The sequence below is a fragment of the Sphaerodactylus townsendi genome, linkage group LG11, assembly GCF_021028975.2.
Source record: "Sphaerodactylus townsendi isolate TG3544 linkage group LG11, MPM_Stown_v2.3, whole genome shotgun sequence".
NCBI lineage: Eukaryota > Metazoa > Chordata > Lepidosauria > Squamata > Sphaerodactylidae > Sphaerodactylus > Sphaerodactylus townsendi.
The window spans coordinates 10493863-10509810 of NC_059435.1; the positions used below are offsets into that span (position 1 = coordinate 10493863).

General features: G+C 47.1%; 1 protein-coding gene across 1 annotated transcript in view; it reads right to left on the reverse strand.

Annotated features, from left to right (window-relative positions):
- Positions 1–3978: 3978 nt before the first annotated feature.
- The window catches only part of ABCA13 (ATP binding cassette subfamily A member 13), a 155970-nt gene continuing 144000 nt past the window's right edge, over positions 3979–15948 (reverse strand). Inside the window, exons 17-19 of the mRNA XM_048511828.1 lie at positions 11054–11159; positions 8501–8638; positions 3979–4267 (exon numbers count right to left, since the gene is read on the reverse strand). Coding sequence (XP_048367785.1) covers positions 4178–4267; positions 8501–8638; positions 11054–11159 — 334 coding nt within the window. The 3' untranslated portion in view covers positions 3979–4177. The remainder of the gene's footprint in view (positions 4268–8500; positions 8639–11053; positions 11160–15948) is intronic.

A 15948-nucleotide genomic window follows, 5' to 3' on the forward strand; every position in this document is an offset into this window, starting at 1 on the left:
CCCGCAAAATAATTGCTTTCTTCTAATGAGGTCACCATGTTAGATATAATTGCTCTTATGAATAACCCTTTTGCCAGATTACAAAAATTTATCTTCCTGCGATGACCTGAATTATTCATTCATGTCACAACAAATCCTCAGCCAGGTGGCAGTTGGGTGGATATTATCCACATATTCTCATTTATGTGTTTTCAAATTTATAAAGGGCACATAAAAAGCAGAGAAAGTTTATCATTCAGCTGGGATCGGTCGTGAACACTGAGCCAGTTCAAATAATTACTTGAGCGCGCAACTTTTTGTTGGGTTGGCCTCCATTTTGTTATGTATGTGTGTATAAAGTGTTGTGAAATCACAGCTGACTTATGTTGAGTCCACAGAGGGTGGGCATTCAAGTAAAGCCGGACGGGGGAAAGCACTCACAAAAATACGTTGTCAGTATTCTTCACATCCATCCAGTAGTGTAGTGCCCACGGGGGGGGGGGGATGCCCTTGGTGGAGCAGTGGTAGAGGCATGACAGGGGCATCCTGCGGTAGGCGGGGGCAGGCAACACCACGACAGGGGCTCAGGGAATGTGGGTGCCTGGCAGTGGTGGGATCCAAAAATTTTAGTAACAGGTTCCCATGGTGGTGGGATTCAAACTGTGGCGTAGCGCCAATGGGGCTGGGTGGGGCATTCTGGGGTGGGGCATTCCTGGGCGGGGCTGTGGCAAGGACGCAGCCACTGCGCCGGTCCTTGGGCGGGAAACGAATGCATGCAGGCACAGGCTGCCATGCACACCGGTGTACCTCCTGCTAGACTGCTTCAAGTTCTGCACGCTACTGCGGAGAGGAGGGGCGTAATGAAGGCAAAAATCATGTGGCAAAATCACCCATTAGTAACCCCCTCTCGGCACACACAAATAATTAGTAACCTACTCTCGGGAACCTGTGAGAACCTGCTGGATCCCACCTCTGTGGGCTGGGTGCAGTTTCCCCTCGCTCTGCCTCTGCATCCATCTTAGTCTGAACTGTCTATGATACTAATAGAGAAGTGGTTGGTTGGGCAAATCTCAGAAACTGCCCCCTTCCCTTGTCTTGCCACGGGTTTGCATGCCAACAGCTCCGTGCCTATTGCTGAGCTCATACAGCCAACACAACAGCACACAGCCTGCCCTCTACAGAATACAAGAATGTGGAATAGGATTTTCTCTCTGTGCTTGTCCATGAATGTGGCCGTCAAGAAGTCATCTTTCTTTCCACAGTAGCCATTTAGCAACCCCACTGTCCAAGCTTCTACATCTATTTCCCGCTTTCAGATTGCCACTTTCACTGCTTCTGTCTCCCCTGATTTCTGACCGTCATTTCTGGTCATCCCTATTCTGGGGGATGGATAATGGCTGAGATTTTTCATGATCTTGTTGGAATGAGCGACTTCTGCATGCCTGGACAAGGGGGGGGGGGGAGCTGTGTCTCTTGAAGTATTTGTTGCCTCTCTTACCTGCCTTGTCGGGGCCAGGAGACCACCCACTGACTTCCTCCTTCTTCGCCCATTCTTTTATCCTTTGTCCTGGCACATGGTTGCACCATGATGGTTTCCTGACTCTGTGGCTCATTCCACACATGCAGAATAATGCACTTTCAAACTGCTTTCAGTGCTCTTTGAAGCTGTGCAAAATGGCAAAATCCACTTGCAAACAGTTGTGAAAGTGGTTTGAAAATGCATTATTTTGCATGTGCGGAAGGGGCCTGTGAGTCTTTCCTACAGGGCCACACGTTCTTGCATGCACATGACGGAGCTATAGGTTTCCATTTGTATAGGGAAGAATATTCTTTTGCCTGGGTTTCTTTCTATCAACCTCTCAACTGAAACAAAGCTGTGAAACTGAAGATACTTGAATAAATGTAAGTGTGTTTCCTTTTACACTTATCTCTCTGGGAGAGTTTCCTTTTACTGCACTGACACACAGGACTGGGCTGATCCACAGATAACTAATTCCAACAGATCTCTCTTCAGGTCTCATGCTGGAATTCCTCCTCTTCGGCAACAGTGGCACAATGAAAAGTTATACACTTGCCTGTCAGAGCCAATTCACAGCTCAACCCATTGCTTGGGGTACAAAGTTAGTTCCTGGGCCAGATGAGGTCCACGGTGGGCTATAGTGGGCTTTTTCTTCCACCGAGCCTTGGACCCTTCTGAGATGACATGGGGAAAAGCCCCCTTCTTCCTCCACCGTGCTGCCACTTCTTTGTAGTTTGCCCTGCATCAAGCCACAAACTAACTGTGATAAGTAGGATAGATAAAAGAAACAAAACTTTGGGTGTATTCACTGTCAACGCTGGCCTGAGATTTATTAATCCAACAAAACAGCCCAATCTGATGAATCAGAAACTACAATCTGCTTGCTGGGAATTGTATTGATCCAGCTCCCACCACTGCTATTCATTTTTATCACTGATCTACATTCCATTCGAAGATTTCAAAATAAAACAGCCTCGTAAAAACAATATAGATCTTGATTACCATAACTTAGCCTCCCCAGAGACACCAAGAACAGGTGTAAAATAATTGCCCAGCGTCGTACAACATGTTCAATTTATTTGCTATAACCAGGAGGCAACCTAATAAACGTATAACCTGTCCCAAGGAAAAAAATTGCAGCACAGAGCAGTTAGAATTGGCAAGCTTAGCTTCTCAAATGGATCCAGATTCATTCGTTTGGTGTGAAAGCTTTCAACTGTGTTATTATAAGCACATGACATGTCCCCTCTTTTCTCTCATGTTAAAGTTGAAATATTTTATAAACAATGACTGTAATCAAACAAGGGGGAAAGAATCAAGCACCTGGATGATTTGATATAAAGCACAGTGTTCCAGGTACGCCTTTTAAAGGTATACAACATCCAAGTACTAACCAGGCCCGACTCTGCTTATCTTCTGAGATTGGGCAAGTTCAGGGTGGAATGGCCATAGGCTATATGACCAATGGTGGGATCCAAAAATTTTAGGTTCCCATGGTGGTGGGATTCAAACAGTGGCGTAGCGCCAATGGGGCTGGGTGGGGCATTCCGGGGGCATGGCCGGGCATTCCGGGGGTGGGGCATTGCTGGGCAGGGCTGTGGTAAGGATGCAGCCGCTGCGCCGGTCCTTGGGCAGGAAACGAATGCACGCAGGCGCAGGCTGCCACGCATGCCGGTGCACCTCCTGCCAGACTGCTTCAAGTTCTGCGCGCTACTGCGGAGAGGAGGGGGGTAACTAAGGCAAAAATCATGTGGCAATATCACCAATTAGTAACCCCCTCTCAGCACACCAATTAATAACCCCCTCTCAGTAACCTACTCTCGGGAACCTGTGAGAACCTGCTGGATCCCACCACTGTATATGACGTCTAAAAGTCGAGCCTGCTCAGTATTCTCCAGAGTTTTGATTGTCAGGTAGAGCTAACAGTTTCGAGAAAGCAGAACTTTTTCCCCCAAGAAAAACACTTAGAATGTTGAAATATCCACTTAAGAAATCCTTTGATGCCCCTTGGTTTTCTAAATCCCAGACACTTGACCACTATTTTCCCCCCTCCTTCCTGTCATAGTGCTACCAGCAGTGGCGTAGTGGCTAAGAGTAGGTGCACTCTAATCTGGAGAACCGGGTTTGATTCTCTGCTCTGCCACTTGCCCAGGCTGTGGAGGCTTATCTGGGTAACTAGATTAGCCTGTGCACTCCAACACACGCCAGCTGGATGACCTTGGGCTAGTCACAGCTCTTTGGAGCTCTCTCAGCCCCACCTACCTCACAGGGTGTTTGTTGGGGGGAGGGGAAGAAGGGAAAGGAAATTGTAAGCCCCTTTGAGTCTCCTTACAGGAGAGAAAGGGGGTATATAAATCCAAACTCTTCTTCTGCCTATATGGCTATATGGTGGTGTCACCAAGGGAAAAGCAAAGAACTGCTTATATTGGAAAATGGCCAGAGAAGGACTTTAAAAAAAATAATTACCCAGAATGTTTATAAAAAAGGAGTTATTTTAGCTCCCCTCCACCAAAACCATGTAATCTTTCACCACTAAAAAGCTGCTCTTAAATTTCCTAATGTTTCTTTTGTCCAAAAACTGGATCCTGTCAACAAGAAGAAACATGTCATCCTCCCAGCCTGCCTATTTGGTCAAGCAGAAAAGTCTCATGGTGTATTGAACAGTAGCCTCCCTCAAGGTCATAACGGCAGGTGAGGGTCATGACTGGGGCACGATCCCTGTGCTGAGTTCGAATCTTCTTGGTCTTCGGCAGCAAAGTTAATAAATACCTGCAGACACAAGAAAGCAAGGTGTTAATGACCCCCAATACAGGACATGGTTTCAAAATTGGACATTCTGGCTACAATCTTAGAGATACTTCCCTGGAAATGAGCCCCATTGACCAACGTAAGACCTACTTCTGAGTAGCTCTGCTTAGGGTGCTTCCTGTACCTGGGGGCAGGGGTGGCATTATTGACTGTACCTTGACATCAGGTGTCTGAGCACCTTTGTCAGGAACAGTAGCCTATCCAAGGTATTTATTTAATTTATTTATTGGTTGCATTTTTATTACACCGTATCCAGAAAGGCTCATGGTAGATACGGCACATGCCCTGGGTGCCCCTTGAAGGTAGGGGCCATCCCTGCCTGCCTGTCTACTTGCCCTAGCTGCAACATCCACGTGCTGCACCCACCCCACCGCAGGTTGAGCTTCCGGGAGAGGCTCCTGCCACCCTGGACCAACAAGGTGTGCAGTCAGCCAGCAGGAGAACTGACCCCTTCGCCAGGTGCCCAAGGAACAGGCTGAGGCTGAGGAGTGCACCAATGCCATAGGCCAGTGATGGCGAACCTATGGCACGGGTGCCAGAGGTGGCACTCGGAGCCCTCTCTGTGGGCACGCGCACACAGAGTTCGTCATGTGGGGGGCGGAAAATCATCCCCCCCACACACACATCTAGGCTGGCCTGGGCCACTGAGCACAACGTGCGCACACCGCACTGAGCAGGGAGGACTCGGCTGGCGGGCCTGGTGCCTGTGCTCTGGGTGGCTGCTGCCAGGGGGCAGGGGGGGTGAAGAGGAGGCAGAGATGCTAGAAAGGTACAGAGCAGTGCATGCAGGACTTGCTGGAGGCTAGAGCAGGCTGGCCCCTGCTCGAGCGGGAGGTGCAGAGGAAGAGGGAGCCAACCGTTTTTTTCTAAATTAAAACCTCAGCATTCAGGTTAAATTGCCAGGTTGGCACTTTGCGATAAATAAGTGGGGTTTGGGTTGCAATTTGGGTACTTGGTCCCAAAAAGGTTCGCCATCACTGCCGTAGGCACTAGTTTCCATGGATACACCCCTAGTCCAAGACCCTCTGGAGGAAATGGAGACCATATGAATGCCATGCATCACAAATGCCTTTAAGGTCCTTGCAAGCAGCAACAAGCCTTTATTGGCATTGACAACAATACTACAAAAATAGATTAAAAGAACATAAATATACAATACAGGAAATAAATGTTAAGTGAAAGGAAATCTACTGGCATTTAGTAATTTCCAGGAGAAAGTCTGCCACTATCGTACAGAGAGAAGGATCAGGATAGTCCAGCAAGTAGTGCCATCTAAATAAATCAGGGAGATCGGGCAAGTGTAAAGGAGTAAGATTCACATACTTGGATCTGATTTCCTTCAATCTGAAACAGTGCAATAATTGGCGGGCCAGAGATTCAACTGAGAAATGGCTTTAAGGTTCTTGCAGCTGTTCCTCTCTGTCACATTGACAGGCATTTGATTACAATTTTTTTTTGTTTGGTTTGAAGATGTTCCTGCCTGGAACAGCCCTCTGTATCTAAATTACAACACTGTCCCTTACCCAGCAACAAATTGGCGCGATGAGGCTGGAACATATGTGACAGGCATAACATATTTGCCTCCAATAGAACTGGATTCTGGGCCACCCTCCCTGTAGTCATTGTCAAACATTATATCGGTTTTTCACATTTCTCTGGACAACATCCAGGCAATGTTTCTGTGGTCTAACGAACGGGCCATCTCTAGTCCCATCAGTTGTCCAAAAAAAGCGTTGGCTATGGAAATTACGGCCAGGATGTGAGACCTCTGTGTGTTCAAAAGCTATTGGAGCACAGCAGCTACAAAAATGAGCTCGGGGGCTTCCAGTTCAAACATCATCTCTGCCATGATATCACTCACGGGCCTTAGGCAAGCCAAAGTGCCTTGGTTTCCTAGCTGCGGTATGGAGACAGTACCATACCTGCAATCAAGATTAGGGCTGTGCATAATATTCGGGGTGGGGGGAGAGTATTTTGGAGCCAAAAAAAATCAGTATTCTTGATTTTTCAAGATCTCAGGATCTGTAAGATATTTGGATCCGGGTTTTTTATTTATTTATTTATTTATTTATTTTTTTATTTATTTATTTATTCATTCATTCATTCATTCATTCATTCATTCATTCATTCATTCATTCATTCATTCATTCATTCATTCATTCATTCATTCATTTATTTATTTATTGGGTTTATAAACCGCCCTCCCCCGGAGTCTGTTTATTTGGGAGTCTGTTACTATTTGGTTCCATTATAGCCTATGGCAGTGGTGGCGAACCTATGGCACGGGTGCCAGAGGTGGCACTCAGAGCCCTCTCTGTGGGCACACACAAACAGAGTCACCCCCCGACACACACACACACACATCTAGGCTGGTATATTTGGTCATTGACCATAAATAAAGTCTTCTTCATCATCTAGGCTGGCCTGGGCTGCTGGGCTCGATTATTAGCATTAAACCTAAGACCTAGTTTTGGGGAAGCAGTGTAGGTAACCCTTTTAAGCACTGTTAAACCCCACTGATTTTCATACGAAGAACTAAAGTGCAAACCTTTACCTGGGAGTAAACTCGGTTGCTGGGAATGGGGCTTGCTTCTGAGTAAACCCTCCTAGGGTCATGATTCACCCATTGGAAGAGTTGCACGGTTGCTTCAAAGCAAAGCCACCAATTACCACCAAGCTTACTCCTGAGTAATGCACGCCTTGGAGCCAACTATTTTTTCTAAACTAAAACCTCAGCATTCAGGTTAAATTGCCGTGTTGGCACGTTGTGATAAATAAGTGGGTTTGGGGTTGCAATTTGGGCACTCGGTCTCGAAAAGGTTCGCCATCACTGGCCTATGGGAAACATATCCAGGGAGTATTCTTTTAAGTTAGAGGCACCAAAATTGCTCCACATTTGCTGGTATCTGTTCATAGGAGAACTCCCAAGTTTAATAAAAGTGGGCCAATGGTCCAATTCTATCCCCCCTCCAACAAGATGCCCCTACCCATCCCCCACTATTTCCAATGGTGTGTGTGTGTGTGGGGGGATCTTTGTTTCTTCAGGGCAAAAGTAAGAAGGCATGCCTGCTGCAATTGCTTGCCAATCCCTTCTGTCCCACGAACAAACAACAAGCCCAACAGAACCAATGCAGAGCCCAGGAATCCCAATCACAACCAGAAGACAATGTGGAAAGACCCATCCCCCCACAACTCATGTCAAATTGGAGAATCCCAACCAAAAAACACATTAAAGTAAGGGGGGCCCTTTTGCAAGCCCATCAGAACCAATGGCAATCCGCAGAAGTCCAGCAGGGGCCAATGTGGCAATAGAAACTTTACAGAACCAATGTCAAATTGGAGAATCCCACAGATTTTTTTTATCTGCTGACTCAAGAGCTATCCACAGAAGCCCAGCGGAACAATCTAAAGCAAAGAAGACCACTTTTGCAAGTGTAATGGGACCTCCTCCTCCCCTCTTCTCCCCCCCCCGGGTGGTGGGTGATGGGCCCCCGTCCCCCCTTTCCCTTCTTCAGCCAACATGGACTGATTTCAATTCCACTGTGGCATGAACAATTGAACTATTTCTTCTTTTGCCATGAAGATGAATCCTAGAAATTACTTTTAGAGGATTGTCGAAGGTTTTCACGGCCGGATTCAACTGGATGTGGTGGGTTTTCCGGGCTGTGTCGCCATGGTCTGGTGGAACTTGTCCCTAACGTTTCGCCTGCTTCTGTGGCTGGCATCTTCAGAGGTGTATCACAGAGTGTGAAACAGACTTCCCTCTGTGATATACCTCTGAAGATGCCAGCCACAGAAACAGGGGAAACGTTAGGAACAAGATCCACCAGACCACGGCCACACAGCCCGGAAAGCCCAACACAGCTACTTTTAGAGGACTTTTAATTCAGATGCTGCCGAGGGCGTTTCGTTTTTCTCTCATTTCAGTGCGAGCCAGACTCAACCCTGCTCAAGTCTCACTATCTGACAAGCTTGGGCTAGGCCCGTGGTGGCAAACCTTTGGCACTCCAGATGTTATGGACTACAATTCCCATCAGCCCCTGCCAGCATGGCCAATTGAAAACAGGGCTGATGGGAGTATGATCCGCATCTAGATACCAAGAGTGCACTTTCCTACTGAACTAAACAACCTGCATCATAGTGTGACCTGTAACAACTCCCCGTTATCATGCATTGAAAAATGAAAGCTGGTACCTGTTCTAAAGTGGTTTGGCTAATGGAATAATGTTTGATCTGCAATGATGTTTTGTTGCTCTCTAAGACTGCGAGAAGCTCTGCTAGGCAGCCCCAATTTTGCGGCACGTGGTACTCCAACAGATTAACGTGCTGTCCCTAGAAAGCAAAAAACAGATAGCGCAGGGTAGTTTGATCAAGCTGAGTGCTTACGGAGCAAGAAACGTAACAGTGCTACAAAAAGAATGAGGCATTGTTTGGAATTCAAAGCTATCAATTGCATCAGAGAGGAGCACTTCTTTGCTGAGCCCGAGAGACTGATTGAATTCAGTTCGGCACTTCGACACACTTTTCCTCATTTTAATATTCGGTAAACTCAGTGCGTGCCTTGAAATTTCCTGTGTGGGCTATTGAGTTGCAGCCCCCTTGCGGAGGACAACGTGCATTGAAAAAAAACTCTCCAAGTTGATTTGTATAAAGCATCAGGAGAGATCCAAAACTGACAAAAGGGAGTGTTTCTCCACACGACACATTGGCTCTTTCCACACAAACATTTTAAAATGTTTTGGGGAAGAAAATAAAATGTTTCCTCTGGGGAGTGGTGCAAATCTGCTGAATCCACCACTGTACCTATTCTCTCCAGTATCACAGGAGCAGGTCTATCGTATTAGATGCTGTGGAACACAAGCAGGATTCCCGACTCCTCCACACGAAGCCTGCTCGGAGACCTTGGGCCAGTCACAGTTCTCTTAGAACTCTCTCAGTCCTACCCACCTCACAAGGTGCCTGTTGTGGGGAGGGGAAAGGAGAGGACTTTGTAAGCCACTGTGAGACTCTTTGATGAGTGGGGTATAAATCCAAACTCCTCCTCTTCATCGTCTCCTCTGATCACATCAAGTCTTCAAAGCATCAATTCTATAAATAGCCAACAAGAGTGGGAAAAAAACCACTCATGACAGCCATGAAACATTCCGAGGGGGCGAGTGTGAACAAACAGTGGTAGTTTTGCCCTCCCTGTCAAGTTTGCTGTCTCTGGTGATATCCTCACTGCCGATTAATCCTGGGATAGTCACCTGAAATATCCAGGTTCCCTCAAGATCTCCTCACAGCCAAACCGCAGAACACAGATCAGTCCCATTTCTGGCATTCCTCCCCCTCCCTTATCACAGGATTTTCCTGGGCCTACTTGCATATGCACCTTTTTGAAAAAAACACTCCAATGAAAGCTAATAGGAGATGGGGGCTAATAGGAGATTGAGGGTCCATAACCTTGGCCCCCATGAACCAAACTTCACCAAACCTGGGTGGTATCATCAGGAGAATCTCCTACTGATAACACCCTGGCTTTGTGAAGTTTGATCCAGGGGGTCCAAAGCTATGGACTCCCAAAGGGGGTGCCCCCATCCCCCATTGTTTCCAATGGGAGCTAATAGGAGATGGGGCTACACCTTTGAGGGTCCATAACTTTGACCCGTTTACAATGGTCTTCACACCTGAAACCTGGGTGGGTATCATCAGGGAGGGTCTCCCTAAAGATACTCTGAAACACTCAATGAAAGCTAATAGGAGATGGGGACTACACATTTGAGGGTCCATAACTTTGGCCCCCATGAACCAAACTTCACCAAACCTGGGTGATATCATCAGGAGAATCTCCTACTGATACCACCTCGGCATTGTGAAGTTTGGTCCAGGGGGTCCAAAGCTATGGACTCCCAAAGGGGGTGCCCCCTATCCCCCATTGTTTCCAATGGGAGCTAATAGAAGATGGGGCTACACCTTTGAGGGTCCATAACTCTGGCCCCTGTGAACCAAACTTCACCAAACCTGGGTGGTATCATCAGGAGGGTCTCCTAAAGATACTCTGAAACACTCCAATGAAAGCTAATAGGAGATGGGGACTACACCTTTGAGGGTCCATAACTTTGGCCCCCGTGAACCAAACTTCACCAAACCTGGGTGGTATCATCAGGAGGGTCTCCTAAAGATACTCTGAAACACTCCAATGAAAGCTAATAGGAGATGGGGACTACACATTTGAGGGGCCATAACTTTGGCCCCCATGAACCAAACTTCACCAAACCTGGGTGATATCATCAGGAGAATCTCCTACTGATACCACCTCGGCATTGTGAAGTTTGGTCCAGGGGGTCCAAAGCTATGGACTCCCAAAGGGGGTGCCCCCTATCCCCCATTGTTTCCAATGGGAGCTAATAGAAGATGGGGCTACACCTTTGAGGGTCCATAACTCTGGCCCCTGTGAACCAAACTTCACCAAACCTGGGTGGTATCATCAGGAGGGTCTCCTAAAGATACTCTGAAATGTTGATGCAGCTAGCTTAACAATTGCACCCCTGACAGCAGGCACCCCCCCCCCCACCCAAAGGGCAGATCTAAATGTCTTCACTAGAAACATGCTGTAGTGAGAATGTTGGAACCTGGATGAAAAGGTGCCGATCCTTTTGAAACTTGGTTGTATCTAGATTCAATTTTCAGTGGGAATTTGGCCCTTGAGTGTCCTGCCGCCAGTTATCTTATTTTTCTTGTGGACAAGAAAGCCGGAAAGGAAAGTACCTTGAAAAGCGTGCCAGGGAAATGGAGCCGCAGACATTCCGTGACGGCATTGTGGTTGCTGGTTTCTTTGCTGAGCCACACCTTGACTGAATGGCCATCACCAAACCTGAGGCCGTTGACCAGAGGCATACCAAAAAAAAAAGAGGAGGGATACGTAGGTTAGTTCTAATTTTCATAACACATCAGTCGAAGCAACAGGCTTGTTCCCAGATAACAGTGCTGTTGATTTTATTTATTTCACTCGTTTCCTACGCCGCCCTTCCCGCCACGACTTCGGGGAAGCTGCCAACATTTTATAAAACAATAAAATCAGACATTGGTCGAATCCCCACTACCATCTTAGCCAGGTTTCAGAACACAAACTAACCAGGACCTCCCCATTGCTTGCGTGGCAGATTCCGTTTCTAGCGCTTGTTCTCCCCGTTAATCCGTGTTCTGGCAGGACCTGGTTGCAAGTGGCATAGACCCCATTAACCTGCGGTTCCAGCGCTAGTCGAGGGAGAGGGATGAGGGGTTGAAACCCTGGCTTCGTTTTCCAGCCCTGGAGTGTGGCCGCAGAATTTGGGCAACCAATCAGCTCGCGATGCACACACAGCCGCTTTCTTGGTTTCATTTTCGGCTTTTCGCGTCGGCCAGCCAGAAGGGGATGCAAACATTAAACAGTCAAACGCGTAACTTTGAATGCATTCATGGTTTACACAGGTAACGATTAACTGTTTGCACAGTTAAACAGTTAAATGTTAAACTTTTACACGCTGGTTTTTTTGATCACACCCCTACAAAGTACGTTTCCGCAGTGGGAAAAGGTCCCGCCCCATCAAGGCACGCCAGCCAATCAGGTGAGACCGGCAAAGCGAGCTTGCCTGGTAGTGGGGATTGCTAAGAGTTCTGCAACCGGGTGTGTCTGCTGTGTGCTCGCTGCAGTGGGGAGGGAGAAACTCCGATTAAGAGGACACAGTTTCACAACGAACAGGTTTGGATCTGCGTGCAAATTTCAAGTGGGGATTCGACCATCGATAGATTTAAACAACATTTGAAAACCTCATCTAAAGCTCCACTGGAGGCAAAAGGGTGGACCAGATGGAAGATGGCAGAGGGGGAGGCCAAGCTTCCTCAAACATAAGCTTGGTGGAACAGTTCTGTTTTACAGACCCTGTGAAACTGCATCAGGTCCCGCAGGGCCCTGGTCTCACTGGGCAGAGCATTCCACCAGGTTGGGGCCCAGACCGAAAAAGCCACGACCCTGGCTGAGGCAAGCCAGATGTCCTTTGGGCCAGGGATTTTCATTCACTGAGTGCAGCAGTCTTTGAGGGGGACACTGGAAGAGACGGTCCCATTCTGTCCTCTGAATGTATCCATACAATAATCAAATAAACCATCTGATTTAAAGATATCTTCATAAAAGAATAAGGCATTGATTGAGAGCCAATGAGATGCCATAAACTGGGGAGGATGTGTGCAGAATTCTGGTCAGAAAGATAGGCTGCAGGTAAGCGGGTGGCTTCTTGCTAGTTCCCTAATGTCCCTTCCTAAGAGTTTTGTCTGACCCCTTTCCCTTGGTCCCTGCCTCCTCTATCCTTCAGCATCCTTACTTCTCTTTGCTCAATAAAAGATCAATAAATGGCGGGATTGTTGTATGAAGATATACTCTAAAAATGGGAAAATCTTTGTGTAGAAAGAGTAGCTTATTTGGATTGTCCTTGGATGGAAGACCATAGCACCATGGGTTTTCTTCTGTCAAGTCACAGATGATTTACGGTGACTCCATGGGCTTTTCAAGGCAAGAGATGTTCAGAGACGGTTTGTCATTAACTGCCTCTGCACAGCAACCCTCGATTTTCTTGATGGTCTCTCATCCGAGTCTTTAGCAGGGCCAATCCTGTTTAGCTTCCCAGATCTGATCAGATTGGGCTAGCCTGGGCTATGTGTAAGTGGGGAATTTGAAGATCTATCAGGCTGGCATTATTTATGTGGAATATTCTCTGTTGGAAGAGAGTTGTAGGATCCAACTCAGAGGTGGGATCCAGCAGGTTCTCACGGGTTCCCGAGAGTAGGTTACTAATTATTTGTGTGTGCCGAGAGGGGGTTACTAATTGGTGATTTTGCCACATGATTTTTGCCTTAGTTACGCCCCTCCTCTCAGCAGTAGTGCACAGAACTTGAAGCAGTCTAGCAGGAGGTGCACCGGCGTGCGTGGTAGTCTGCGCCTGCGTGCATTCGTTTCCCGCCCAAGGACCGGCGCAGCGGCTGCGTCCTTGCCACAGCCCTGCCCAGGAATGCCCCGCCCCCGTCGTGCCCCACCCAGCCCCATTGGCGCTATGCCATAGTTTGAATCCCACCACCATGGGAACCTGTTACTAAATTTTTGGATCCCACCACTGATCCAACCTATTGTTTCCAGTGGTGTTTACAAAAGACATTTCTCCTCAGTATTCTAGTTGGTTTTCAAAGATTTGAAATGTTGGCAAGTCCACACATTCAAATCGTTAGTCCAGATCAGACACACCAGCCTGCTTCATGCTCATCAGTTGGAGCATGTGTTTATGCCCACACTGCCGAAGTGGTGCGAACCTGCTGAATCCCACCACTGTTAATACCCCATGATCAGTGGTGGGATTTAGCAGGTTCGCACCACTTCAGCAGAACCGGTTGTTAAAATGGTGCTTGTGAACAACCAGTTATTAAATTATTTGAATCCCACCACCAGAACCAGTTGTTACATTATTTGAATCCCACCACTGCCCATGATGCTCTGATAATGTGGGTACAAATTAAGTATGAGGGTAGAGTCAGAGGTGGGATCCAGCAGGTTCTCACTAGTTCCGAGAGTGGGTTACTAATTATTTGTGTGTGCTGAGAGGGGGTCACTAATTGGGTCTGCTTTTCCGTTAGAAATTCCATTAGGTCCAAAAATCATAAAGTCCTGTTGTTTACTATGAGGCTGGTTAGTGAAGGTAGAAAACGGGATAATTCTCCCTGTTGGGCTGTTTTAAAAACATGTTTTAGAAATATGGTAAAGTTCCTTGTTTGAGGAAAGTATCCTTCTTTTGACTCCTAGAAACAAAATTAAGTATTTGAAAGTATTAAGTATTTGACAGGCAGTCAATTAGAGGAGAAGTAGTTGTTTCTGTTGGAAGTAGACAATAGGACTTGCTATATGGACAGAAAGATACCAGCTGGAAATTAGGAAAAAATTTTTTACAGTAACAGAGAAATTATTAATGCCCCACCCCCGGAATGCCCGTAAACCACGCCCCCAGTTGTGCCCTGCCCAGCCTCATTGGCGCTACACCACTGTTTGAATCCCACCACCATGGGAACCTGTTACTAAAATTTTTAGATCCCACCACTGGGTAGAGTCAATGGTATTTTTCTGTCTACGTATCTAAGTGTGAACTTATCAAACCTTCGATGTACATGTCTGGTGGGTTTTTGAGCATTTTGACAATAGTAAAAGATCTGCTGGTTTAGACTAGTGGCATCCAGTTTTACCCAGGGGGCAACCAGTTGCCCTGGTTGGCTAACAACAGGGCGTAGAGGCCAAAGCCTTTCCTGATGCTGCCTGGTAGCATTGGGTTTCAGAGGTATAGCGCATCTCAATATAAAGGTTCTTTTTATTCACCATGGCTAATAGCCATCAATGGATCGGACCTATGACAATCTAACCATCTGTGATATTATATATTGTGTTGTAAATTCAACACAGGGAAAGATCTGAAACATGGCAAATTCCGTAGCAGCGGTTGGCTGGCAAGCCTTTGCCGACTGATCTCTAATTAAATCTCTCAAATGCGTGACACTGTCCCCGCAGAAATGTAAACGACAATAAAGATGATTTTACAAAGATGGATTGAGTGAACGAGGGTGTTCAATTTAGATGAGAAACAAGCGAAGGCCGCTTTTGGCCGGGGATCATTAATTCTGTTCCATTTTTCTGGCACCCTGACATTAGCCCTGGGCGGAATTTCGGCATGCAAAAAAATGCCGGTTCGCGTGGCGAGGTTTGTTGGTGTCCTCAAACGAAACTGGTGTCCGCGGCTGGGTTTCTAAGGCAAATGAATTCAAAACCCCTGATCAGCAGATGACGAGCAATGTCTTGTTGGCTTTTGAAACAATTCCTCATTTTGGACGGCACAGACACCAACTGGCGAGCGAGGAAAAGCCTTCCAGAACGAGACCCGGCATCTGGTGAGACGCATTTCATCTTTGCGGCACCCAGAATGTTCCATTCCTTTGCCGCAAAGCTTTTTCATACCTGGCACGCTGCAAGACCTCCCTTCGCTATAATCAACAGGCAAGCTGGGCTTTTTGTAGTCAGCCCGCTCCGGTAAGGAAATTAAACTGACCAGGTTTCCCCTTTTTAAATATTTACTCCTCCAACACAGCTGAAGCAATTACCAAAAGCAGCCAAGATGGAATTACACAGAAATACACTCTTGGCTTGATCGGGGCTGTTGGAATCGAGTCTTTGGACATCCTGCAGGCTGGAGTTAGCCAAGGAAGACAATGTTATTGTAAAAAGCAAACTGAGCCCTGACAACCCATTCCGCGTGTGATACCAAACCAATAAAGAGCTTTATCTCAAAAAACCAAGAGGCAAAAGAGAACAGCATAACGAACCTCAGACAATATATCATGTTATACACATAGGCAGTGGTGGGATCCAAAATTTTTAGTAACAGGTTCCCTTGCCAGCCCCCCTCAGCAAAGGGGGCAGAGGCGTACCTAGGCAAACCTAAGCCCTGGGCAAAACCTGAGTTGGATGCCCCCCCATGGGCAGCCACCCCACCACGACCCCCCCAAATTTTTTTTGCACCAGGTCATTTCTAAATCATCATCACAAAAATCACGTGGCAAAATCACCCATTAGTAACCCCCTCTCGGCACACACAAAT